The sequence below is a fragment of the Rutidosis leptorrhynchoides genome, chromosome 4 (genome assembly GCF_046630445.1).
Source record: "Rutidosis leptorrhynchoides isolate AG116_Rl617_1_P2 chromosome 4, CSIRO_AGI_Rlap_v1, whole genome shotgun sequence".
In the NCBI taxonomy this organism is placed as follows: domain Eukaryota; kingdom Viridiplantae; phylum Streptophyta; class Magnoliopsida; order Asterales; family Asteraceae; genus Rutidosis; species Rutidosis leptorrhynchoides.
The window spans coordinates 106,772,660-106,800,476 of record NC_092336.1 but is presented as its reverse complement, the minus strand read 5'-3'; the positions used below and the strand labels follow the sequence as shown (position 1 = coordinate 106,800,476).

The following is a 27,817-nucleotide window of genomic DNA, read 5'->3' as shown; positions in this document are numbered from 1 at the left end:
TACTTCATTTCTAACAGACAAAACAATATAAAAGAAAAAAAGCCATAATAGATTATGTATCATATGCCTTTGTTGCATCATATTTGTCCACATAAATGTATCCTTAGCGTAATTCGAAGAATTGTATAACAAAAGTAAAGTAAAATGGAAAGAAACAAAACCGTCTATGTAATACTACGTATCATATAAGCCTAGTGGACTGATAACCACTTTATATAACATGACACTTGACCATCAAACTTACTTATGAACTAAAAAGTTACTGTGTATAACATATAGTGCCTAAGTTGGACTATATCTAGAATAAGTGAAACTTCCTAAATATATCATGTTCAATTGTCAACTGATGATTTATTACGTCCCATAATTTGACCATATATTCAAGTTATTGGTTTCAAATAATCATAATCAGTTATAAAAAAGCTAATAACAATTAGCTTCTTGATCTTCCCACAAAGCAATGGACCAAGACACCGCGTATTCTTTTAGCTTCAGCTGGCAATATTTACTTCTATTATGTCCGTTACTAAATCACATAAAGTCTTATAATGACAAAAGATTAGCAAATCATAAAATAAATATATAAATATTAAATATATTACAATATAAAAAGGTAACAAATGATTTCGTGAACACTACTTTCTTACCATCAACAATTTTATAAGTAAAATTAGTTGGGTATGCAGGTGGCAGTGAAGATGCAACGACTTAATACATGAAAAACATTTAAACCTTTTTAAAATATCTCCAACATTACCATCCACTTACTCACCTTTTGCTAATGGATTCTTTCCTCAATTCATACCACAATTAGAAAAAAAAAAAAAAACAACCACCAAAAAGGGTATAAAAATAATGAGAATTAAATAATTACTAAAATTGAAAGAGGAATAACATTACCTTTTACCAATAATTCAGACTACGCTGAGCTGAATAACTAAATAAACAAATATATGCAAACAGAAATCAGATCAGTGGTTACATCCGAAAAAGGAGCAAAAGGATTTCAGCATAAATAAAAGACAACTCACCGATGATACGTAAGGCAATAGAGGATGCGAAACCTCTGACAACTTTTCTGAGTTTTTCAGTCCACGTGTTAATCCCACGATTAAGACACCTAATTATTGATAATTGATAATTACACTGAAAAATCCACATGGTCCAGTTAAATAACGACAACTAAATATGTTACCATAAAGAATACAGAACAATAGTCTCTAATTTGACGTCGAAACGTAACTTTGCACAACCTGAAAAAATATATAAAAAGAAAACTAATCACATGTAAACACAATCAGGATACAATCAGCTATTAAAACAATAATATCGTCTTAGTGCTTAAAAATATTCATGTAGTACTTTTAGAAACTTACCTTAATCTCTTATACATTATAGTAGAGAAAGGTGCGGTGGCTCCTCTTTGCAAATTAATATAGTTGGAATTGTTATAAACACTACATATCAACAAAACATAACTTAAATCAGGGATTGAGTTTTAGAACTTAGATTATACTTAAATCAGGGTGCGGTGGCTCCTGACTTTACGTGCAGTTCTCGGAGTGTTCATAACAGAATGTGTTATATACTGTCTTCAATGAATAACAATCGGTATACATATTTTACTAACCCATCCATTCATTTGAAACACGGACAAATCGGTGTCACAGTTCCCAGCACTTAGCCACTATCACGTACGACCTCAGCAAGCAAAAGCCCACATAAGACAAACAATTCCCATTACTACCTTTGTTTTACTTCTTATTTCGCATTATGTCCATGTATGATATTAGATGATGTAACATCCTCATATCGGGCCTAGATGTAAGATGACCTTTTTGCCCTTAGACATAATTATGTGGTTAATTATGCTTTTATTTTAATTAAATATTTAGTGTTATCTTACTATTTGGTTAAGACCAGTTTGTGACAAGGGTCACAGAACAGGTTCGTTTATTTAATTTGGACTCCGTTAGGGCAGTCAAATTAAGTACGAAAGTTATTAGATAACTAGTAAATACCCGTGTGTGATGAGTTATGTTATTTAACCCACATATATAAGCTTGTGACCAGCTCCTTCTCTCATTTTTTGGAAAATTCTCAAACACCCCGTACACTCTCAATCTCATTCCATCAAACCCTAGATTTCTAATTTGTGTTCTAGAGCTCAAATCATTCATATCATCTTGTTCTTTACAATTTACAGAGTCTATTGAGGTAAGAATCAAAGAGTTTCAAGCTCTAATCTTTAAGAAAATGATGATTTTGTGTTAACTTTGTCAAAAGAGCAATTTTGAGTCAAAATGGTTGATTTTGATGTTGTTTGTGTCAAAATCTTATGGGTTTATGCTTATTGATGTTAAGTGTATATGATTTGGTCAATTTAGAGGTAAGAAGCGAGCTCTAGAGCACCAATTGGTGATTTTAGGTCGAAACCAGTCAGTTTTCTACTGCTGCTGCTGCTGCGCGATGAACACAACCGTACAGTTGCAGCTTGCAACCGCACGGGTACATGGTGCAACCGTACGGGTGCATGTGCAACCGTACGGATGCAGTGGTGTTGGTGCAACCGGGCAGGAAGTGTTGCATCCGTATGGACTTGCAACCGTACGGATGCATGTGCAACCGTACAGATGCAGATCAGATCAGTAGTTGTTATGTGCATTAGCTGTTTTCTAGCTAGCTGTTATGCTGTTCGCGTGACTTATGATGTTCAGGATGTAAATTCTGAAAATGCATAAGTGTTAGGTGGATTTTTAGCGATGCTTTTTGTGACTGATATACTGTACTGTGCTGTTTTGTTAACGGACAGAAACTAACTTGATTTGCCTTATGTTCAGGTGATAAGGATAAGGAAGTCGCTCAGTGATAGATTATCTGAGCTAGTTGCTGGTATTCGGTGAGTGGGTCTATCTCCGAATAGAGTATTAGGTAGCTGACACGCTACTTGTTCAGACTCTTTACTCTTATGTTTATGTTCAGTATGAATACCATGTGTAGTTAGTTATTGCCATGCTAGTTAGGACGATTGCATGACTGATTATCCGTGTTATTATGTTCGCACTGTTAGTTGGACACCAACTGAGGCGGCAAGGTTGGGAACCCACCGAGACGGCAAGGTAGGGTTAATGTGAGGTCGACTGTGGTAGCCTGGTCGGGTCATGATGTTACTGATTGTTCAGTATATCATAGAAGGACGCATGTGTTGCATCTGGACGGTTATGCAGTGGAATCAGTAAAGCGGACTATCAGTAGACTGTAGCTTGATCAACTAAGTCGTGTGCTAGTACAAGCCGCCGATCCTCATATTGTCAGTTGTTGTATGCTAGTTCAGGATGTTAGCATATCTGTGGCCTTTGCATGTTCAGTTGCTTATGCTTGGTCTGTTAGATAGTATCCATTCACTTAGTAGTTGTGCTAATTCCCCCACATTTCCACCCTTTGCAGGTTTAGGTACTGCTGCTTAGGACGAGTGTTGCAGACGGGTTAGAAGACATGTTTGAATACAAGCTTACTCTGATGTTTTCTATCCTAATGATGTTTTCACGTAACACCATTGTTGTATAAAGTTGGTTTGTAAACAAAGTTATGTAAATGTTAATTAATGCTATTTTGGTAATTAAGTATTTACTTCCGATGTGTTTAAAAAAAAAATCAGGATGTTACAACTTGGTATCAGAGCATGGTTTAGCAGCAAGTATGTGCACGTATTTGTTCCTAAACCCTGAGTTAAGTCAAACATGTCCGTGGGGTGGGGCTAAGTGAATGTAGGATTTGGTGCATGTTAGTGCTTAGTAAACTAACAATTATCCACTAAGCTTTTGTGCGAGTGTTTTGTAGCACAGATGGCAGATGACAGGGATGCGAACGCTACCAACCCGATCCACCCCGAAATGTTCAGTGCTGCAGATGTGGAGGATGAGGAAGAGATTTACGAGGCTGATTATGTGCATGAGCTTGAAAGTAAGCTTAAGGAAGCTCAGGAAAAGATTGAGCTTGAGTTAGCTAGACAGTCGGGTAATGAGGATACACCACCAGGTTTTGCCACTGCTCAGTCACAAACCATACCGCAAATACACCAGAACCAGTACCAATACCCATTACAGAACCAATTCCCTCAGCATGTCATGCCACCACATAATTATTACCAGTATCAAAATCCCATGATGATGAATCAAGTTCAGCCACCCATATATCAATAATCATTTCCACAACAGCAATTCCAACAACAATACCAACCACCAAAAAGATGCACATTTAAACAATTCCGAGATTGTGGACCGTCTCCCTACTCAGGAAGTTCTGACCCAACTACGACTCTCATCTGGTTAAGGGAAGTTGAAAAGGCATTCGAGGCATGTCAGTGTGAGCCAGAATTGAAAGTAACTTATGCGAGTAGGTTATTGAAAGATAGGGCTATGGTGTGATGGGATTCTGTGATAGCAAGTGTTCCTCCAGAACAAGTTCGAATGATCACTTGGGAGCAATTTTACGGTAAGGTATGTGAGCAGTACTGCAATGTGTTTGACATGAATAAAATCAAAATGGAGTTTTTGGAGATGCGGATGACACCTGAGATGTCAATTGATGAGGTGATTGAGAAATACATGGACAAGTTAAGGTTTGTGCAACAATGGGAGCCTGACGAACAATCAAGAATCCAACATTTTGTAAATATGATCTTGCCGGAATACAGGACATTTGTAAGGTCCGCGCCGACGTTATCTTAGGCTTTTGTGATGGCAAAGATGGTAGAAAGTGATGTACGAGCAGCAAGGGGTATGAATTTGAGAAACGTTATATCGCAGGGTAGTCAGGCTACAAGTCAGTCAGGTTCTAAGTCTAAGAAATCTTTTGGGTTTAGACAAAAGGGTAAAGGGAATCAAGCAAGTTCAGGTTCTGGTTCAGGAAGGAGAGAATGGTGTAAAGGTTGTAAGTCTTCTCACAGTGGGCAGTGTTCAGAGGCAATGAGAAGGTGTTTAAGATGTGGTATGGTAGGTCATGAATCTCAGGGGTGTTCCTTCAGGGAGAATGTGTGTTGGAGTTGTCATCAGCCGGGTCACCGTTCAGCTAGTTGTCAGGCGTCGAAAGGTGCAAGTTCCGGGGTAGGGTCAGGGGTGCGTTCGGCATCTGTCGGGGGTTCCACAGCCTCAAGTGGACAGAAAAGAAAGAACCCGCCGACTGCGGAAGTCAGGGCCTTTCAGATGACAGTTGAGGCCGCAACTAATAATGATGACATCATAACCGGTATGTTTTTGATCAACTCAATACCTACTAGAGTATTGTTTGATTCAGGTGCAAATAGGACGTTTATGTCTATAGATTTCTGTACTAAGTTAAGGTTACCTACTACGGTGATGCCTGAACCTGTTAGAGTAGAGGTAGCTGATGGTAAGACGGTTTCAGTCACAACGTATGTGTCTGAAGCCAGTATAGAAATTGATGGTAGACCACTTCCTATGTCCTGTTTAGTGCTGCATATCCCTAGTTTTGATGTAGTATTAGGGATGAACTGGATGAGCCTACATAAGGCCCACATTAAGTGTGATAAGAAGATGGTAACTTTTCATTTGACCGATGAAACCCGTATTGTGGCCCGAGGGGAACGAAGTGGGTTCAGTTTTCTGTTGATTTCTATGTTGAAGGCGAAGAAATCACTTTCTAAGGGATGTGAGTATTTTATGGCTTATGTTATTGATGCTAAGATAGAGAAGAGATCTGTTACTGATATTCCGATGGTTTTAGAATTTCTTGAGGTATTTCCTGATGAGTTACCGGGTTACCGCCGGTAAGAGAAGTAGAATATAAGATTGAGTTGGTTCCGGAAACAACTCCAATAGCTAAGGCTACTTATAGGTTAGCACCTTCTGAAATTAGAGAGATGATGTCTCAGATACAGGAACTGTTAGACAGGGGGTTTATAAGACCGAGTTCCTCGCCGTGGGGTGCGCCGGTGTTGTTTGTAAAGAAGATAGATGGTACTCTGAGAATGTGTATAGATTATCGAGAATTGAATAAAAGGACGGTTAAGAACAAGTATCCTTTACCTAGAATCGATGATCTCTTTGACCAGCTTCAGGGTGCGTCGTACTTTTCGAAAATAGATCTTAGATCCGGGTATCATCAGGTTCGGGTTGCAGAATCAGATATACCAAAGACAGCGTTTAGAACGAGATATGGCATTACGAGTTCTTGGTTATGCCATTTGGGTTGACGAATGCTCCAGCAGTATTTATGGATCTGATGAACCGGGTTTGTAAACCGTATTTAGATCAGTTTGTTATTGTGTTTATCGATGATATATTAGTATATTCAAAGACAGAGACTGATCATGCGACACATCTTCGATTGGTTTTAGAGTTGTTAAAGAAAGAACAGTTATATGCTAAATTTTCGAAGTGTGAGTTTTGGCTTCGAGAGGTGCAGTTTCTGGGTCATGTTATCCGTGAGGCAGGTATTAAAGTGGATCCGTTGAAAATAGAAGTGGTAATGGGTTAGAATTCACCGAAGACGCCGACAGAAGTTAAGAGTTTCTTGGGTCTTGCGGGTTATTATCGCCGATTTATAAAAGATTTTTCTAAAATAGCGGGTCCGTTAACCAAATTGACCAGAAAAGATGTAAGTTTTCGATGGAGTGACCAACAGGAACAGGCTTTTCATACGCTCAAACAGTTGTTGGGTCAAGCTCCAGTGTTAGCATTACCGGAGGGTTCAGACGACTTCGTAGTTTATTATGATGCGTCAATTGCCGGGCTGGGGTGTGTACTGATGCAGAGAGATAAAGTTATCAAGTACGCTTCTTGTTAGTTAAAGACACACGAACGTAATTATCCAGTTCATGATTTAGAAATGGCTGCTGTGGTATTTGCATTGAAGTTATGGAGACACTACTTATACGGTACAAAGTGTGTGATATGTACAGACCATAAGAGCCTCCAGTATATTTTCACTCAGAAAGAACTGAATATGCGACAGAGACGGTGGATTGAGCTTATAAAAGACTACGATTGTGAAATAAAGTATCACCCGGGTAAAGCAAATGTTGTTGCCGATGCTTTAAGTCGTAAAAAGATCGTAGAGACCGTGAAATTTATGAGAACCGAAATAGTTTCAGACCTTATTGAACAGATAAGACAAGTTCAAGCCCAAGCTTTATTGGAGGAGAACTTAAAGACTGAACTGATGACCAAAATCAAGGACCAATTGACTGACGATTCCCGTGGACTTAAGACGTTTAAGAACCGAATTTGGGTGTCTATGCTTGGAGATTTAAGAAAAATGATCTTGAATGAAGCGCACAAATCGAGGTTGACTGTCCATCCGGGTAGTACCAAGATTTATAATGATCTAAAGCCGATGTATTGGTGGCCAACGATGAAGAAATATGTTGCTCAATTAGTAGAAAGATGTCATATTTGTTCTCAAGTTAAAGCTGAACACCAGAAACCTTATGGTTCGTTACAACAATTGAATATTCCAGAGTGGAAATGAGATCATATTACGATGGATTTTGTAACCAAGTTACCTAGATCTCAGAGAGGTAATGATATGATATGGGTAATTGTTGATCGACTGACGAAAAGTGCACATTTCTTAGCTACAAAAGAGACAGCTTCGTTGAGTATTTTGGCAGAATTGTACTTGAAAGAGATAGTTAGTCGACATGAGGTTCCTTTGTCTATCGTATCCGACAGGGATTCTAGATTTGTATCGAACTTCTGGACCAGTTTACAGAAAAGTTTAGGAACGAGGGTAAATCTGAGTACAGCGTATCATCCACAGACTGACGGTCAGAGTGAACGTACAATACAGACACTAGAGGATATGCTTAGGTCCTGCGTGTTAGAGTACGGTGGTCCGTGAGATATACATCTACCATTGATCAAGTTCGCTTACAACAATACTTACCATTCGAGTATTGGTATGCCACCTTATGAGATGTTGTATGGTCGCAAATGTAGAACGCCGACTTGTTGGTTAGAAGCCGGAGAGAAACAGTTTGCAGGTCCAGAAATAGTACAGATAACAGCAGAGAAGGTAGTGATAGCACGTGAAAAGCTGAAAGCGGCAGGTGACAGACAGAAAATGTATGCCGATCCACGTAGATGTCTGGTAAACTTTGAGGTCGGGGATTGTGTATACTTGAAAGTATCACCTTGGAAGGGAGTTATTAGGTTTGGTAAGCGGGGTAAGTTAGCTCCAAGATACATTGGGCCGTTCAAGATTATTCAGAGGGTTAATGATCAAACGGTTGTATTAGGGCTTCCAGCAGAGTTAGCAGGGATACATAACACTTTTAATGTGTGTTACCTTAGGAAGTGTAAAGTCGATGACGAAACACAACTGGTTCCGTTGAGTGATTTGAGGGTCGACTTAAATCAAAAGTTAGTTGAAGAACCGGTTAGGATAGTCGATAGAAAGGTAACTAAGTTGAGAAAGAAAGAGATCCATATGGTGCTTGTCGAGTGGAAGCATAGTTTAGGATCGAACCTTACGTGGGAGACCGAAGAGCTGATGAAGGCTCGTTATCCACGTCTGTTTGACCAAGACCAGATTCCGAGGACGAAATCTCTTTAAGGGGGTAGATTTGTAACATCTTAATATCGGGCCTAGATGTAAGATGACATTTTTGCCCTTAGGCATAATTATGTAGTTAATTATGCTTTTATTTTAATTAAATGTTTAGTGTTATTTTATTATTTGGTTAAGACCAGTTTGTGACAAGGGTCACAGAACAGGTTCGTTTATTTAATTTGGACTCCGTTAGGGCAGTCAAATAAAGTACGAAAGTTATTAGATAACTGGTAAATACCCGTGTGTGATGAGTTATGTTATTTAACCCACATATATAAGCTTGTGACCAGCTCATTCTCTCATTTTCTGGAAAATTCTCAAACACCCCGTACACTCTCAATCTCATTCCATCAAATCCTAGATTTCTAATTTGTGTTCTAGAGCTCAAATCATTCATATCAACTTGTTCTTTACAATTTACAGAGTCTATTGAGGCAAGAATCAAAGAGTTTCAAGCTCTAATCTTTAAGAAAATGATGATTTTGTGTTAACTTTGTCAAAAGAGCAATTTTGAGTCAAAATGGTTGATTTTGATGTTGTTTGTGTTAAAATCTTGTGGGTTTATGCTTATTGATGTTAAGTGTATATGATTTGGTCAGTTTAGAGGTAAGAAACGAGCTCTAGAGCACCAATTGGTGATTTTAGGTCGAACCCGTCAGTTTTGTGCTGCTGCTGCACGATGAACACAACCGTACGGTTGCAGCTTGCAACCGCACGGGTACATGGTGCAACCGTACGGGTGCATGTGCAACCGTACGGATGCAGTGGTGTTGGTGCAATCGGGCAGGAAGTGTGCAACCGTATGGATGCACGATGCAACCGTACGGATGGACTTGCAACCGTACGGATGCATGTGCAACTGTACGGATGCAGATCAGATCAGTAGTTGTTATGTGCATTAGCTGTTTTCTAGCTGTTATGCTGTCCGCGTGACTTATGATGTTCAGGATGTAAATTCTGAAAATGCATAAGTGTTAGGTGGACTTTTAGCGACGCTTTTTGTGACTGATATACTGTACTGTGCTGTTTTGTTAACGGACAGAAACTAACTTGATTTGCCTTATGTTCAGGTGATAAGGATAAGGAAGTCGCTCAGTGATAGATTATCTGAGCTAGTTGCTAGTATTCGGTGAGTGGGTCTATCTCCGGATAGAGTATTAAGTAGCTGACACGCTACTTGTTCAGACTCTTTACTCTTATGTTTATGTTCAGTATGAATACCATGTGTAGTTAGTTATTGCCATGCTAGTTAGGACGATTGCATGACTGATTATCTGTGTTATTATGTGCGCACTGTTAGTTGGACACCAACCGAGGCGGCAAGGTTGGGAACCCACCGAGGCGGCAAGGTTGGGTTGATGTGAGGTCGACTGTGGTAGCCTGGTCGGGTCATGATGTTACTGATTGTTCAGTATAGCATAGAAGGACGCATGTGTTGCGTCTGGACGGTTATGCAGTGGAATCAGTAAAGCGGACTATCGGTAGACTGTAGCTTGATCAACTAAGTCGTGTGCTAGTACAAGCCGTCGATCGTCATATTGTCAGTTGTTGTTGTATGCTAGTTCAGGACGTTAGCATATCTGTGGCCTTTGCATGTTCAGTTGCTTATGCTTGGTCTGTTAGATAGTATCCATTCACTTAGTAGTTGTGCTAATTCTCCCACATTTCCACCCTTTGCAGGTTTAGGTACTGCTGCTTAGGACGGGTGTTGCAGACGGGTTAGAAGACATGTTTGGCTACAAGCTTACTCTGATATTTTCTATCCTAATGATGTTTTCACATAACACCGTTGTTGTATAAAGTTAGTTTGTAAACAAAGTTATGTAAACGTTAATTAAGGCTATTTTGGTAATTAAGTATTTACTTCCACTGTGTTTTAAAAAAAAAAAAATCAGGGTGTTACAGATGACCACTAAATAGGAGCCAAATTTTACAAATACTCAATATATGATCTTGCGGTCCCAAACATACATAAAGATAACCTGAATGAAAACAAACCAAACAAAATTATAAGATCCCAGCATGAACAAACAAACTTCAAACAAATAAACAATAAAAAAATTTCATTAATTAAAAAACAATTTCATTACCTTCAAGTGCTATCCAAATGCAACCCTGGCAAAATCTGGAAACAAACTCATAATCCATTGTTAACTAATCAACTTTTTACATGGAACTATTATCTAAAATGAAGTATGGATAGCACAACATGCTCCAGTTTATAAATTCAAAATAAATTCATTTAACAAAAAGCACTAACAAAGATCATGTTAAGCAAGTTTAGACTAACGCAAAAGGCATGATATCAGGTAATTTCTGATATATATTTTGCATAATTTGCTCAACTCCTAGAAATATAATATGATTAGAAGCATAATATCATAAATTACCTGGCCACCTTGTATATAACAGCGAAATCTTGACTCGCTCATGTTTGATCCAAAAGAGGCATACCAAATATCAATTTTTGACAACTCTGATCTCCAGGCTTGAGAAGAACTGGTATCAAATTTATCTAGATTTAATTTTAGAAGTTAATATATTACAAAAAAAAAAACATTAAATAACAAACATTGGAAGCAGATGATAGAATTCAACCTGTACCATCTTCACTAAATTTCAGTTTTGAAAGTGGTATTGTAGCATCATCCTCTGATAATATATTCGGACCATCATCATATTCTTCATCAGACTGCGAGCTATATATCTACAAGCACAAAATGAACACAATAAGGTACACAAAAATTATAACTTTAAATTTGTTAAATTAAAGGTTTTAAAACATAATTGACCAGATAGATATAAAAAAAAGTGTTACCTGTAGTCGAGGTGTTACTTTACTGGTCAACTTCTCAGGTAACTTCTCTGCAAGTACCGACCAATATACGCTCAGTTCCTCACGAACCTGAACATTCATATAAGTTATGGGCCAGTTTAACAAATAGTATATAAATGTTTCTTTTAAATATCAGATTCAAACATTAAGTTTTATAAATACTGGGCGCCTTTAGTGACCTGCATTGTATATTGTGAGGTAGAATTGTTAAGATTGCTAAATTTCTTTCTCAATGTCGAAATCCCCATAAAGGTATGACATATGTTGTAGACCTTGTAGCATAACTGTAGTAGGGAGCGAATTTTGTAAAATGGAAACAGGGGAAAGACATCTACATAATAACTTTACACACTTAGATAAATAGAACAACAAACTAACATAGTCATACACCATATGATAAGAACAATACATCTAATAAGAAGATTCACATAGACATACCTGTAACATTAGATGGTCCAACCAACGGAAAATAATTGTCAACATAAAGCACACACGTAACATTGAAGATAAGGAAACGGAAGTAAATACAAACATCTCATCTGATTAAAAATCACAATAACAAAGATATGAGCAATTAAAGAAACGTAACTCGAATTTAAAAAGAAACACCAAACATAGAATCCAGAATCCAATCGCAATAGAGAATGTAATACGTGCAAAGCAAACCAAAACAAAGTTCGATTATGAAAAAAGCGAAGTACCTGATAGCGAGGTGAAAAACCAAAAACGTCAACTTCAACCACCATTTTAGTTTCAGCCTCTTGATGTTTCTACTACAACCTACAAAAACGTCAACAACGTTTATAGTCAGCCATTTTATCAAACTAATAATTATATCTGCATTTTACATCTACATAAATTGCAATTTTTTTCAATTTGACAAACGGCTAATTCAATTGCAACCAATTTTGTTTGGTACAATAACAATTTTGTTTGGTACATCAAAACAAATAACACACATAAACTGCAATATTATAGTGTGCAAGAGCAATTATAGCCCAAATAAATGATTTACCTTGAACGCTACCGGAATATGCTTTATCTCAAAGGCTTCCATCTGTTACAAAAAAGGTCTCAGATTTAGGAGAACCTTATTATCACAACAAAAAACCTTCATCTTAAAGAATTTCAAAAGATCATAAAATAAATCTGCTTACGTATTTGGTAAATTGAGAAAAACAAAAAAACCTACTTTCTAGAAATCTAACATTAATAATCGGAAAAAACTTACCTTAATCGACCCTCATTCAAACATCAGATGACGAATCTTTATTTTTGGCTAAACGCAATAGATGAAAAAGAAACCCTAGCGTTTCAGTTTCACGCGTTGACCGATCAACAACCAAAACAGTCACTAAAAACCCTAATTCGCAACAACACTAAGAACCCTAATGCAGAAATTGTTATGTTCAGCCGAGATGAAATGGGATGTGATAATTGAAAAGGAGAAATCAGGAAAGAAGATGTTAAAGCTGAAGGTGAGGGAGGAGGTGAGGGAGACGGTATGGGTGTCAAATATTTGTGTGAGTGAGAAGTGAGCAAATGGTGAGCAGTGTTTGTGAGAGGAGAGTGAAAACGTGGACCAATAGGAGAAGGAAAAAGGCACTTGATATTAGTGTGTGTATAATAGAAACCTTTCATTAGTTGGAGTTTCACTTAGGTGACACTATAAATAGAGTCTACATCTCTTTGTAGAAGATATAAGAGAAAGCTAGATTAATTCCACACATACGAGTGAGTTGAGAGAAACATTGAGAAGAGACAAGATATGTTCCTGTTTCGTCCATGTATGTTCAATAAGATAAGGGAATCTTAGGTTGTGAACTATGAAAGTCTTCCGTTTGTGATTGCTTTTCCCGACCGGTGATCTAAACAATCGATCCTATCCGCTTCCGCCATATGTATTCGGGTACGTTCCGATTACTCTAAATACTACATTGGTATCAAGAGCTATTAAGTTTATTTCCCGGTTAATTGCTAACTTTCTTTCGTTAGTCTTGTATTTTAAATCAAGTTAAATAAAGTCAATCAACTCAAATAGAAACAAACTGTATCTGTTTTTCGTATAACTCAAATACAGGCAATTATGGAGGTCGTAATGTTTCTATTAAAATTCTTTTTGTAGTTATCTACATATTTTTACATGGCATGCATGATTTCAGTTTGTTAATAATGTTTCTATGTGGAACTTTTACTACGCATGGGTGTATATATGTCATATGTCATTTGTCATGTGATTAATAATATTTTTATGTGGAACTTTTTACTATATGATAACGCCAAAATTATACATGTTTATTGCCGTTATTTCGATCCAAAGTTGTTCCATTTGTATGTAATTGTTGTACGTATGTATTGTAATTCGTATATATTTGTAAAAGTCCATTGTGAATGAATAAATGAAGACCAACAGCGAAAACAGAGTTAAAACGAAGATTGAACGCGTAAAACAGCCCAAAACCACTGAGACAGGTCCAAATGCGGCGCATCTCTCTTAGATGCGGCGCATCTATGCACCAAATAACTTCCGACAGTTTCAGATGCGGAGCATGAAGACTTCTGGACCAAAACAGCCTCAGATGCGGCGCATCCAAGCCAGATGCGGCGCATCTGTCCCAGATGCGGCGCATTTGCTCCCCTTCCGACAGTCCTGAGTACAAAATCGAGCTGGAATCTACTGAACGTAAAGAGATGCGGTGCATCCCAAAGAGATGCGGCGCATCTGGTCAATTTCTGGCCATTTTACCTAACTTTTTAGCCTATTTAAGAGAGCCTTTGGTTACATACTTCATATACCTTCACTACTACGTTCTCCCTCAGTTCTAATACGATTTTCAAGGTTCAAGGAAGGCTGCAAGTCAATCTCCACTCTTTCAACATCAAGATTAAGCTAGGATCGTTTATCGCAATTGGTACTATTGTTCTATATCTTTTTAAACATGAATTCAACTTGTATTTACTGTTTTATTAGTTCTACTATGATTATGTTTGGCTAAAAGCCTTGTGTGTTTGCTTCAATGTAAGATTTATGGCTTAGGATTGTTCTGTACTTTGATGTTATGCTAGTTATACATATGTTTGATTGATTAAATTATCTAGTTCAACCATAAGAACCATTGTTATGCTTGCTTAGTTCATTACTTCAATTATATAGATTGTAAACCTATTAATGTGAGTTAACTAGGAAAACAATCTATACTTCAATACACCTAGTAATCTAGACGATTAGATGCATATACTTAAGTGATTTTGTTATGTGTTTAATTCGGTAATTGAATAAGTTCCAAAGCAACATAGTTATGAAATTACCTCAAGTGATTGTTGTAATTTAGGTTTCACGTGAGTTTAACGGGTTGAATCTAGTTAGTTAATCAATCTAAATCACCATGTTCTTTCAAAAGATCCATAGTTGTAATCATCCTTGTATCCTAGTTCAATTATGTAAGTTATGACTTGGTTTATGTGAATTTATCAAAGACCATAGCTTATACTTCAACACCTAGTGATCTAGCCACCTATATGTGAGTATAGGATGTTAATTGAACGATATTTAGGATATACAATCATGTAGTTTACTTAGAGTGATTTTAGTAAACTAGGTTTTATGTGAATTCGACCACAAAAGAATCTTGTTGATTAAACATAGCTCTTAAGTTTATAGAAATTGTGAAATTGATATAAATTGCTCTATTGTAACTATTACATAACGGTTTTAATTATAGAAGAACAATCCCTGTCATTTATCAAGCATAGAAGTAAACATCGCATTCTCATTCTTATTAATTACTATATTTATTTACTGTTTCGTTAAACGAAAATACAACTTCAAACACAAAACCCCCCTTTTAGAATAATTAATCGTGGTAAAATCTTAAAAACAAACTTCTCCCTGTGGATCGAACTGGTCAATTTACTTGCTAGTTACTGCATGATCGGGTTTTAGTTGCCTGTATTATGTGTTAATTATTAAGCATATTGTCTTCATTTTAAAGGTTACGTCTTAACACATTAACTTTTTGGCGCCGCTGCCGGGGACCGGTTTTGTTAAAATATTTTAATAAACTTTGAATTATTCGATCCTTTTGTAGGAATTCAATTCCTAGAAAAGTTACTTTTTATTGTAAGTTTGTGTTTTTGCAATTGGTTTGTTTGTGGTGTTTTGATTGCAGGATAGGTATTAGTGCATGAATCTACGTTCTTCCAACTCTAATTTAATTCCTTCATATCCTGAGCCTGAAAGAGAGCTTCACGAACGCTTAAGAGCTCAAGAAGTAGAATCCCTTGCTCAGGGTTTAGAATCACTTTCATTAGATTCTAACTCTGAACCAATTGTTCAGCCAATCATCGAGCCCGTTATTAAAGAAGAGGAAGAGATGACTGATACAAATCAAACGATGGATGCATTAATGAAGGCAACAAGAACAGGTCAGGGCCACGCAATTGTTCAGCCTACGATGACTGATGGTTTTGAAATAAAGGGCCAATTTCTCCACATGGTGACTAATACATGCCAATTCGGTGGAGCCCCAAATGAGGATGCTAACGAGCATCTTCGTAAGTTAGTAAGCATTTGCAAGCTTTTCAAAATCAAAGATGTCTCCGATGAAGTTGCATGTTTAAAAATCTTTCCATGGTCCCTAAAGGATGATGCAAGAGATTGGCTAGACTCATTACCAGAAGGGTATATTGAAGATTGGAATGACATGATGGACAAGTTTTTGTCAGAATTCTTCCCTGCTTCAAAAGCAGCAAAATTGCAAAGTGATATAAATCACTTCAAGCAAAAGTCTAAAGAGACTCTTTATGAAGCTTGGACCCGATTCAATAAAATGCTTAGGGTATGTCCTCAACACGGGTTGAATACATTCCAAAAGGTCCAAATATTCTACAAAGGAGTCAATGTGGCTACCCGAAAGGAAATAGATGTTGCAGCAGGAGGATCAATCATGAAAAAAGCCCGAAGACGCTCACACAATAATTGCCGATATAGCAGTCCATTCTCACAATTGGCGTCAAGAGATGGAGTTCTCTAGATCATCAACAGTTGCTAATGTCGAAAGCAACGATGAAATCGCTGCATTAAAAGTTCAATTGGTAAATCAAGCAAGGTAAATTGAGAAGGTAACCAAAGAAATGCACGCTATCAGGGTAGGGTGTGAATTGTGCCAAGGTCCCCATCTCACTCGAGATTACGACCAAACGACAATGGAAGAGCAAGCAAATTTCTTAGGTTACTTGCGTAAAGGTGAAATGAATTTTGACGACTTTCCGGCGGTTGATGCAATGAACCGGAAATACCCTCCTGTCAACGGTTATCAAATAGGGGGACCTTCAATTTCAAACAACAATTACCACGGAGGAAATTCAGGTTACCAAAATAACCGGAATTTTCGAAATCAAAATCAAAGAAATGCACCACCGGGTTACAATCACATAAACAATCGTAATCAACCTCCATGAAATTACCAAAATAATTTCCAACACAATCAACCACAACCACAACCACAAGCACATGTACAACCACAACCCGAGAAGAAATCCGGTTTAGAAGATCTTTTGAGAGATTTTATGGTTAAACACGAGCAAAATGCGGAACTTCAAACTCAACAAATTCGAAATCAACAAGCTACGATTCAGAATTTAGAAAGGGATGTTGGAAGGATCTCACAGTTACTAGCAGAGAGACCACCTGGTGCTCTCCCCTCAAATACTCAAGTGAATCCCAGTAACAATCAAACAATGAATGAGCATGTAAATGCTATAACTACTAGAAGTGGTTTAACCACTAACCCGGAGATTCTAAAGTCCCCGGAAGTTCCTTTGTCTCCTTCTATTTTGCAGGTACCTGTTGATGTAGATGAGCATGTTGAAAAAGAACAAGAGAAAAATGATCCACCAGAGGTCATATCGAAGAAAAGTGAAGAACCACCAGTGAAGGTGTACAAGGCACCTATTCCATACCCAAAAGCATTGAAGAAAGACAGACTCGCGAGCCAATATCAGAAATTTACGGATATGATCAAGCAAATCAGCATTAACATGCCACTCGCGGAGGTTCTTAAGGGTATGCCCCATTACGGGAAGTTTTTGAAAGATCTCATATCCTCGAAGGGTAAATACCACGATGTTTCTGCCACATTCCTCCATGAGGAGTGTTCGGCCATCTTGAAAAAGCAAAATGTACCTCCAAAATTGGGAGATCCGGGTAGTTTTATCATCCCATGTATGATGGGTGATTCGGTAGTGTACGATGCACTAGCCGACCTAGGTGCAAGTGTTAACCTAATGCCTTATTCGTTATATTTAAAACTTGACTTAGGAGACTTGAAACCAACCCGGATGGGTATTCGATTAGCAAATCAATCATTTGATACTCCCATAGGTATAGCCGAGGATATTCTTGTAAAAGTTGGCTCACTTATCTTTTCCGTCGACTTTGTTATTCTAGAAATGCAAGAGGACACAAAAGTTCCTATCATTTTAGGATGTCCTTTCCTTAATACCTCAGATGCTATCATTAATGTCCAAAAAGAACAATTAAGTCTAGGTGTGGGAAACGAGAGAATAATTTGTCATATTGACAAAGCCATGAAAAAACCCACTTCCACCGATGACTCTTGTTTTTAAATTGATGTTATAAATCTTTGTGTTGAGGATGAATTGCAGGAGCTACTTGAAATTGATACATCGGGGTTTGCCCCGGTAAGTGAAAGTGAGTATTTCAATATTGATGAAGCTTTTGATGAATTGATGAAAGTGGTCACGGATGATGAGACCATGGAAGAAGAAATTCCCAAGGAAGAGGAATCATTTGAAGATATCGGAAATAAAGATAGATTTCAAATAACGAATTCCTTGGAAGAACCACCCGTGCTAGAGCTTAAGGAGCTACCCAAACACTTGGAGTATGCTTATCTCGAAGGTACATCTCAATTACCGGTAATTATTGCTTCACATCTTTCCGGTAACGAGAAGGATAGGTTAATCTCTGTTTTGAAAACCCATAAAAAGGCTATAGCCTGGAAAACGACCGACATTCCAGGGATAAACCCGTCTTATTGTACACATAAAATTCTCCTTGAGAATGACTTCAAACCAGTAGTACAAAGACAACGTAGGCTAAATCCCAACATGAAAGAGGTTGTTAAAAAGGAGGTAGTCAAGCTTCTTGACACCGGGTTAATCTACCCCATCTCCGATAGTCCTTGGGTTAGTCCAGTACAAGTAGTGCCCAAAAAGGGGGTACAACCGTTATTGTAAATGAAAAGGACGAACTCGTTCCAACTAGAACGGTTACCGGCTGGAGAGTATGTATTGATTACAGACGTCTCAATGATGCCACTAGAAAGGATCATTTCCCGTTGCCTTTTATTGATCAAATGATTGAACGATTAGCGGGGAAAGAATACTATTACTTTCTAGATGGTTTCTCCGGTTACTTCCAAATTGCAATTGATCCCAACGACCAAGAAAATACCACATTCACTTGTCCTTTCGGTACCTTTGCCTATCGCCGCATGCCATTTGGTTTATGCAATGCACCCGGAACCTTTCAAAGGTGCATGATGGCAATTTTTGATGATATGGTAGAGGATTGTATGGAAGTTTTCATGGATGACTTTTCCGTGTTTGGAGATTCCTTTGAATCGTGTCTTTTTAACCTTGAACGTATGCTTATCCGATGTGAGAAAGCAAACTTGGTCCTAAATTGGGAAAAATGCCACTTCATGGTGAAGGAGGGCATTGTACTTGGTCACAAGATATCTCGTGCGGGAATAAAGGTAGATAAAGCTAAAATTGAAGTTATCTCTAAGCTACCTATACCGACAAATGTCATGGCCATTATAAGCTTTCTTGGTCACTCGGGATTCTACAGATGATTTATCAAAGATTTTTCTAAAATCGCCCGCCCAATGACCAAACTTCTTGAAAAGGATGCTCCATTTGACTTCGATTCCAATTGCGAGAATGCATTCTCCATTCTAAAGTCAAAACTCACACAAGCTCCCATTATCGTATCTCCGGATTGGAGTATGCCTTTTGAGTTAATGTGTGACGCGAGCGACTATGCCTTAGGTGCTGTCTTGGGACAACGACCCGATAATCATTTTCGTCCAATTTATTATGCGAGCAAAACGCTAACGGGAGCTCAAATTAATTATACCTCCACGAAAAAGGAGCTCTTGGCGGTTGTTTATGCGTTTGATAAATTTCGGTCATATTTGGTGTTGTCCAAAACCATTGTTTACACGGACCATTCGGCCCTTAGGTACTTATTCTCGAAACTAGATGCAAAACATCGTCTCATACATTGGGTTCTTTTACTTCAAGAGTTTGACATTGAGATACGTGATAAGAAAGGAGCCGAGAATCTAGCCGCCGACCATTTATCCCGACTTGAAAACCCCGAATTAGAAAAACTCGATGATACAATCATCAAGGACACATTTTCTGATGAATCTCTAATGAGGGTTGACAAGGAATCTGAAATCTCATGGTTTGCCCATTTTACAAACTATCTTGCGTCAGGCATTCTTCAAAAAGGACTTTCTTATCAACAAAAGAAGAAATTCTTTGCGGATTTGAAGTCCTATTTCTGGGAACATCCCGACCTATTTCGTGTTGGTGCAGATCAAATGATTCGCCGTTGTGTGTACGGAAAAGAGGCTCAACAAATTCTTGAGCATTGTCATCAAGGGCCCACCGGCGGTCATTTCGGACCAAACCACACCGCAAGAAAAATCCTTGACTCGTGCTTTTATTGGCCCACGATCTTTAAAGATGCCCATAATTTCGTTCGGACTTGTATTGCATGCAAACGAACGGGCAACATCACGAAAAAGGATGGGATGCCTCAAACCGGCATCCAAGTTTGTGAAATCTTTGATATTTGGGGAATCGATTTCATGGGACCATTTCCAAGTTCCCATAAGTGCAAGTACATCCTAGTAGCCGTTGACTATGTATCTAAGTGGGTTGAAGTGAAAGCTTTACCTACGAATGATGCTAGGGTGGTGGTGAACTTCTTGAAAAATCTCTTCTTGCGATTTGGAATCCTGAAGGCACTCATATCCGATCGAGGAACACATTTTGCCAACAACCTTCTTGAAAAAGTGTTGAAGAAGTATGGCGTAACTCATCGTTTCTCTACTCCGTACCACCCGCAAACTAGTGGTCAAGTGGAGAACACGAATCGTGCCTTAAAACGCATACTTGAGAAGACGGTTGATAACAACCCTAAGATTTGGTAACGTAAGTTAGATGATGCGTTGTGGGCCATTAGGACTGCTTTTAAAACACCAATCGGTACTATACCATTTAGACTTGTATATGGTAAAGCGTGCCATCTTCCAGTTGAAGTGGAACATAGAGCATACTGGGCATTGAAGCTTTGTAATTTAGACATGGAAAAGGCTAGTGAAAACCGATTCATGCAAATACATGAATTGGAAGAGTTGAGGTTAGAGGCGTACGAGAATTCGAGCTTGTATAAGGAGAAAATGAAAATGTGGCATGATGCCCGATTGAAAGAAGTGAAAGAGTTTAAAACCGGTGATAAGGTTTTGGTTTTTAACTCACGGTTTAAATTTTCTCCCGAAAAGTTGAAGTCCCGATGGACGGGACCTTATTTGGTGAAACAAGCATATCCATCGGGATATGTTGAGTTGTTTGGAAATAGAAATACTTTTAAAGTGAATGGTCATCGATTAAAACTCTATTTTGATGGAGTTAATATCACGGTTCAAGATGACATCACTTTCTCCCCCAATGCTAATTAGCTTGGGAAGGAGTCGCGTGAACGACTCACTAATAAACCTCACAACGTGTACATAGTCTCATTCATGTATCTCGTTTCTTAGGATTGATTGTTTTTGAGTGTTTTGAGTGATTTTTCGAATTTTAGTACGAACCAAGTTGTTTAGGGACCTTCCGCAATGTTTAAAACGCGAAAAAACATCAAAAGCTGGTGCAACAGGGCCAGATGCACCGCATCTGTAGTGGATGCGCCGCATCTGAGGACAAGAAAAAAGCCGACAGTTTCAGATGCGCCGAGATTATGTCATGCGCCGCTTTTGGGCCACCAGATGCGCCGCATCTGAGCCAGATGCGCCGCATCTGCTACAGATGCGCTGCATCTGTATCTGAATGTTGGAGACTGCCCATTTTTTTTTGCACAAATACGGGAGTTTATCATTTTTATTCATTTTTTCACCTACAACTCCGACTTTCATCTCATTTTCTCTCAAGGATTCCATCTCCAAACACTAAATCAACCGATTAAACCCATCTTTGAGCATCTAATCCGTATATCAACATGAGAAAGGTAAGATTAATCTTCATTTCTTCATGGTTCTTGTGTTCTTCATTCTCAAATTCGGATTTAGCTTGTTCTAAGTGTGGGGATGTTTAAATCTTCATGTTTGGTCATTATATGCTTGTATTGTTGTCACTAATCCTTATTCATGCTCGAATTTCATGCCTAATTGCTCAAAAATTTACTTTAGAAATTAGGGTTCTTCATGAATTTGGGGATTTCGAAAAAATGACCATTACGTGTTTAAATTGGGATGTTTTAGAGTTCAATTACTAGTATACATTAGCAAATCCGCATGAACCTTAGTTGAATTACACGATTGCACAAATTATTGAATTTTAGGGTTCTTAAAATGGAGATTTTGACTTTTGTTGACTAGTAAGTGTTCTAAGTGGAATTAAAGCAATGCATTGATTAAGCTAAACTTATATATGCCTTAACTTAGTGTTTGTTCGATTTGAAAAGTTTTACTTGTGAAAGTTAAGGATTGTATGCTTAGGCTTTTTGATGAAATTGTTGACTTGAGTCGAATTTAGTGTCTAAATGTATGATAACCATTGATTGCATATTGTTTGACATGCTTATTGATGAATGCTAATGGTTTCATACACTTGTTTTGGGGAAACTAATTATGCTAGATATGATTGAACTTATGAAGTGATAAAAATTATGAGTCATACTAGTACATGTTTGTTGAAAATGAGATAAGTACATCCATAATAGACATGAGAGTTTGTGTAATGCGCACGATATAACGTGTTCTACATGGTTTTGGCTTGTGCAATATGAAAGATGTTACCAACGAGCTTCTAGCTCAGTGGTACCCGATGCCTTTGATCCCTGGGCCCACAGTGGGGGAAGCTTGACCAAATAAAGGCGCAGGTTCGATTCTCAGTCTGGGCGCCCCGCATGAAATTATTCTCCCCTCCGGGGGGGGGGGTATGTGAAGTGCTTTGGGGGACTAGCTAGTTGGGGTAAAGATCGTCTTGCCGTCACTGTGGTTCCCGGGAGGAGGTGCTTTTCCGGCACAGGTCCCTTTCGGGGTGGGATTGGTGGGTGCTACGGCACACAGAGTTAGCGTGTCTCTGCCAATATACACGTTTTGACCAAATATGAAAGATGTTTTGAATTTCTTTAACGCTAATCAACTTGGTTTGTTGTTTTGTTTGTTTGGTTTTGTTGTGTTTTTGTAGACTAGAGCATCATCATCAAACCCAAAATCAAAGAAGCAAAAAGCCCCGGCAATTGTAGATGAGGAAACAAGTGAAGAAGAAAATGCTGTTGAAGAGGAAGAAATGGATATTGACAACCGGCAGTTAAATGTACGTGGATTAACTACTCCGGATCCATGGATCAATGCAGTTTTGAGGCATCCGAAATATCATGAACGGATGAAGGCACTTCTACACAAAGACGTATATCCGGGGAAATATATCGATTGGACACCATTAGAAGAAGCCGGCGAATATCAAAATTTTCGCAACCTTTTCCGAGTAACGTATCAAGGCCATCGAATATATGCATGGGAAAACCTGTTCAGAATGCAAGAAAGAGTGTACCCACTTTTAGTCAAAGAATTCGTTGGTTCACTTAGGGTTGATTACACGTCACCAACATCCGGTACCTTTATGAGATTTCGTCTTGGAGGACAAGACCGAACATTAACACTGCTACAATTTGTAAAGGCGTTGGATATCTATGAAGGGTTGCCACATCAATTAATGCAAAATTACTTTAATCAATGTATATACTATGTTTCTTCTTTTAATCATTCAGAAGCATGGGTGGATATGAGCAATAGCGCATATAGTGCAAGCAAGTAGACTTGTAGCAAGCTACGTACCTACGAGCATCGATGCGTCCAAAGATTCATTTCAAGTACCATAAACTGTCGAAAAGACAGTAGCGAAAAAGTTACCAACTTGGATATCTGAGACATTCACGCGATAATGGATCACTCCCATGTTCATATTCCACGAATGATTCTCACTTTCCTTCTCGAAGAAAGGAAAAAGATTACACCAATCATGGGCGGCCATTTTGTAACCAGGATTGCCCAACATTTTCGTATCAATAGAAGTGGGTTAGAGGAGAAACATATGATTGCCTTTGATAGAGTAAGCTATACAAGGGCAAACATTTTGACGAGGGGGTAGAACGGCCTTCTAACTAGGTATGTGGATCCCGTGAACAGGCAACCAGAACAACCACCACCGCAGCCAGATCCACAGCCGAATGTTGGAAGTAGTTCGGGTCCGGGAAATGATTGGAAGGCTTACATGGCGCGACAGTTTTCGGATTTGCGACTCCATAATGATCAAAACACCCAAAAGGTAATTGATCACTACGATACAGGTAATAGGGAGATGCAACATTACATTGATGTAGGGAATGATCGAATGTGGTACACTCAAGCGGGGCAGCAAAATCAGCTTAACTGGATACATGAACAGATTGTGTCATATGCTGCAGATCCCGCTAACTATACCCCCTCTCCTTGGCCTGCATACGAACCATGGGTTCGAATGGGTGATCCATATCCTGCGCCTTATCCTCCTCCTCCTAACCCGCCTACTGAAGACACCGCTGTCGTCCCTGCTCAAGCAACTTATCAGGGGTACAACCCCTCAATATTTCAGGACGACGACGCGGGAAACCAAAATGAAGGCGGAGCTGGCCCAAGTAACTCTTTTTGGGGATTCTTCTGAAGTTGACATGATTATTGGTGAAGTGTGTGAACGGTTTGATTGATGTTGGTTTGTTTCAAAAACAATTTATCTTTATGTTTGGTGTATAATAACTTGGTAGTATTTTGGATGATTGTAATTTGAATAATTTAGATAATTATAAGTGGGGTTTTTAGTACATGGAAGTACACCCCCATTTATTTGTGTGAATCGTATATTTGCTTTGTTTGAATTGATACAGGTGAGAATTATGCTATATGCTGCATTTTTACAAAGACTGTCAGTAAGTTCAGCACATACTTGATTGATGATTGTTTTGTGGTTGCAAGAAGCAGATGATGTTCTTATGCTGGCATTCAGTTCAGCGCCATCATCCCGTGAACTTCGGTTTTAGACCTTGAAAGTAATAAACTCTCTTACACTCTTTAACCCTCTTGAATTTAAATTTTTCTGATTTCATGTAACGAGGGCGATACATGAACTCAAGTGTGGGGAGGAAGTTATAAATTCTTTCGGGTTTTTGATTTTGGTTAAAAAGGCTTAAAATGGTGAAAATTTTTAAACTTTTATCTTCATAAATTCAAATTTTGTTTAAAATTTGTAGATTTTAAAACTAGGTGTATACACCGAAATTATTATCACAAAACAAATTACGAAACAACCAAATGATTGAGTTTATTTTGTTAAAAATCATAAAACTAGTAGTCATATAAAAGATATAATCATCATGCTATACCACATTCTGAATGAAAAAGAATCATCAAGTAATTTGTTGTTCTAACAATCTAATCCAATGCTCATCTATGTATGGATTGTGAAGGAAGTCAAGTCTTCCAATATGACACACTTGCTAACTTATGTTAGAAGATGTAGTCCAGAACAGCTGTAGGTTGACGAAAAATCTTGAAAAGTCATCTCTATCATCGGCTGGAAATACACCTCACCTCAGCATCAAACAGGGTTTTTGGTGGTCAGACTTATCCTAACCATGAGATGGATCTGTCTTGTACAATGGGGGGCACATTGCAAATTAGATTTTAAGACTAATGAATCTAATCCCCAGATGGATGATCTCCGGAAAGATCAACCGCATCTATGTTGACTGCGGCCAACATACATATGCCATAACAAATTGAGGTGTGCAAAATCATGGTTCACCGATGATATTTGGACATGATATAGTTTCTTCTAAAACTTATGCTATTTTATGAACTATATTGTGTAAAACCATTTTTAGGACATCCGGTTTCAAGTTCCATGATACTTCAATCATGGGGGCGAGTAGCTTGCTAAGCGCCGACTGAGGCTTCGATTTTTAGTTACCCTCAACCGGACTTTGAGGTTAAAACCGGAAAACTTGTTAGTGTAAAAACTAACATGTCTAATTTTCAAAATATAAAAGATTTTTCGCAAAGGTCCCAATTTCCCTAAGGATCCAAATTTTTAAGAAATGTGGACTTTAAAACCCACCTTTCGACTTTGGTGTGATTTCATTTCGTGTGTGTACTCAAGGTATGTGTATTACATTGTGAAATAAATAAAAGCGTGTGTACTCCAAAGGTGTGTGTATACTCAAAACGCGTGAGTTTGATTCGTGTGTGAAATAAAAGTGTGAGTGTGTATATATTGTGACCCGAGTGTGATTTCCATATAGCGTGAGTTATTATGTTACTAAATAACTTGTGTATCTTGTGTACTATATCGAGTGAGTGTGATTCCCATTTTTATGTTCTCAATTAAATAAGTGTGTTTACTGTAGTAAATTTCGATTTCTTGTAAGTCTTGCTTGAGGACAAGCAAGGTTTAAGTGTGGGGATTTTGATAACGCCAAAAGTATACATGTTTATTGTCGTTATTTCGATCCAAAGTTGTTCCATTTGTATGTAATTGTTGTACGTGTGTATTGTAATTCGTATATATTTGTAAAAGTCCACTGTGAATGAATAAATGAAGACCAACAACGAAAACAGAGTTAAAACGAAGATTGAACACGTAAAATAGCCCAAAACCACTGAGACAGGTCCAAATGCGGCGCATCTCTCTTAGATGCGGCGCATCTATGCACTAAATAACTTTCGACAGTTTCAGATGCGGAGCATGAAGACTTCTGGACCAAAACAGCCTCAGATGCGGCGCATCTGAGATGGATGCAGTGCATCCAAGCCAGATGCGGCGCATCTGTCCCAGATGCGGCGCATGTGCTCCCCTGCCGACAGTCCTGAGTGCAGAATCGAGCTGGAATCTACTGAACGTAAAGAGATGCGGCGCATCCCAAAGAGATGCGGCGCATCTGGTCAATTTCTGACCATTTTACCTAACTTTTTAGCCTATTTAAGAGAGCCTTTGGTTACATACTTCATATACCTTCACTACTACGTTCTCCTTCAGTTCTAATACGATTTTCAAGGTTCAAGGAAGGCTGCAAGTCAATCTCCACTCTTTCAACATCAAGATTAAGCTAGGATCGTTTATCGCAATTGGTACTATTGTTCTATATCTTTTTAAACATGAATTCAACTTGTATTTACTGTTTCATTAGTTCTACTATGATTATGTTTGGCTAAAAGCCTTGTGTGCTTGCTTCAATGTAAGATTTATGGCTTAGGATTGTTCTATACTTTGATGTTATGCTAGTTATACATATGTTTGATTGATTAAATTATCTAGTTCAACCATAAGAACCATTGTTATGCTTGCTTAGTTCATTACTTCAATTATATAGATTGTAAACCTATTAATGTGAGTTAACTAGGAAAACAATCTATACTTCAATACACCTAGTAATCTAGACAATTAGATGCATATACTTAAGTGATTTTGTTATGTGTTTAATTTGGTAATTGAATAAGTTCCAAAGCAACATAGTTATGAAATTACCTCAAGTGATTGTTGTAATTTAGGTTTCACGTGAGTTTAACCGGGTTGAATCTAGTTAGTTAATCAATCTAAATCACCATGTTCTTTCAAAAGATCCATAGTTGTAATCATCCTTGTATCCTAGTTCAATTATGTAAGTTATGACTTGGTTTATGTGAATTTATCAAAGACCATAGCTTATACTTCAACACCTAGTGATCTAGCCACCTATATGTGAGTATAGGATGTTAATTGAACGATATTTAGGATATATAATCATGTAGTTTACTTCGAGTGATTTTAGTAAACTAGGTTTTATGTGAATTCAACCACGAAAGAATCTTGTTGATTAAACATAACTCTTAAGTTTATAGAAATTGTGAAATTGATATAAACTGCTCTATTGCAACTATTACATAACGGTTTTAATTATAGAAGAACAATCCCTGTCATTTATCAAGCATAGAAGTAAACATCGCATTCTCATTCTTGTTAATTACTATATTTATTTACTGTTTCGTTAAACGAAAATACAACTTCAAACACAAA

General features: G+C 38.0%; 2 protein-coding genes across 9 annotated transcripts; one reads left to right on the top strand and one right to left on the bottom strand.

Moving 5' to 3' along the window:
- Positions 1-743: 743 nt before the first annotated feature.
- On the bottom strand, positions 744-12,859 carry LOC139840252 (histone deacetylase 5-like). Of its 8 annotated transcripts, none has more exons than XM_071830504.1 (13): positions 12,642-12,859; positions 12,426-12,467; positions 12,112-12,190; positions 11,849-11,949; positions 11,590-11,741; positions 11,393-11,479; positions 11,173-11,281; positions 10,965-11,089; positions 10,665-10,721; positions 10,484-10,556; positions 1,196-1,797; positions 1,032-1,120; positions 744-937 (listed from the first exon to the last, which is right to left on the bottom strand). In XM_071830504.1, exons 5-9 carry the CDS (start codon positions 11,656-11,658, stop codon positions 10,674-10,676), a joined length of 438 nt encoding a protein of 145 aa, XP_071686605.1. In that variant the 5' UTR covers positions 11,659-11,741; positions 11,849-11,949; positions 12,112-12,190; positions 12,426-12,467; positions 12,642-12,859; the 3' UTR covers positions 744-937; positions 1,032-1,120; positions 1,196-1,797; positions 10,484-10,556; positions 10,665-10,673. The 8 variants fall into 8 exon arrangements, with proteins under 8 accessions (XP_071686605.1, XP_071686599.1, XP_071686601.1 ...); XM_071830498.1 differs by having other exon boundaries at positions 11,590-11,694; XM_071830500.1 differs by having other exon boundaries at positions 10,665-10,699; positions 11,590-11,694.
- Positions 8,086-9,257, top strand: LOC139840886 (uncharacterized). The gene is made up of 2 exons (XM_071831128.1): positions 8,086-8,421; positions 9,174-9,257. Exons 1-2 carry the CDS (start codon positions 8,086-8,088, stop codon positions 9,255-9,257), a joined length of 420 nt encoding a protein of 139 aa, XP_071687229.1.
- Positions 12,860-27,817: the final 14,958 nt, after the last annotated feature.

Coding starts and splice junctions, on each gene's coding strand:
- LOC139840252 (XM_071830498.1), bottom strand. CDS start 11,944: ATGTTTGTATTTACTTCCGTTTCCTTATCTTCAATGTTACGTGTGTGC. Junction 11,282..11,392: donor AAGTAACACCTCGACTACAG/GTAACACTTTTT, acceptor TTGTGCTTGTAG/ATATATAGCTCGCAGTCTGA. Junction 11,090..11,172: donor ATTTAGTGAAGATGGTACAG/GTTGAATTCTAT, acceptor AATTAAATCTAG/ATAAATTTGATACCAGTTCT.
- LOC139840886 (XM_071831128.1), top strand. CDS start 8,086: ATGTATGCCGATCCACGTAGATGTCTGGTAAACTTTGAGGTCGGGGAT. Junction 8,422..9,173: donor TTAGGATAGTCGATAGAAAG/GTAACTAAGTTG, acceptor TGATTTGGTCAG/TTTAGAGGTAAGAAACGAGC.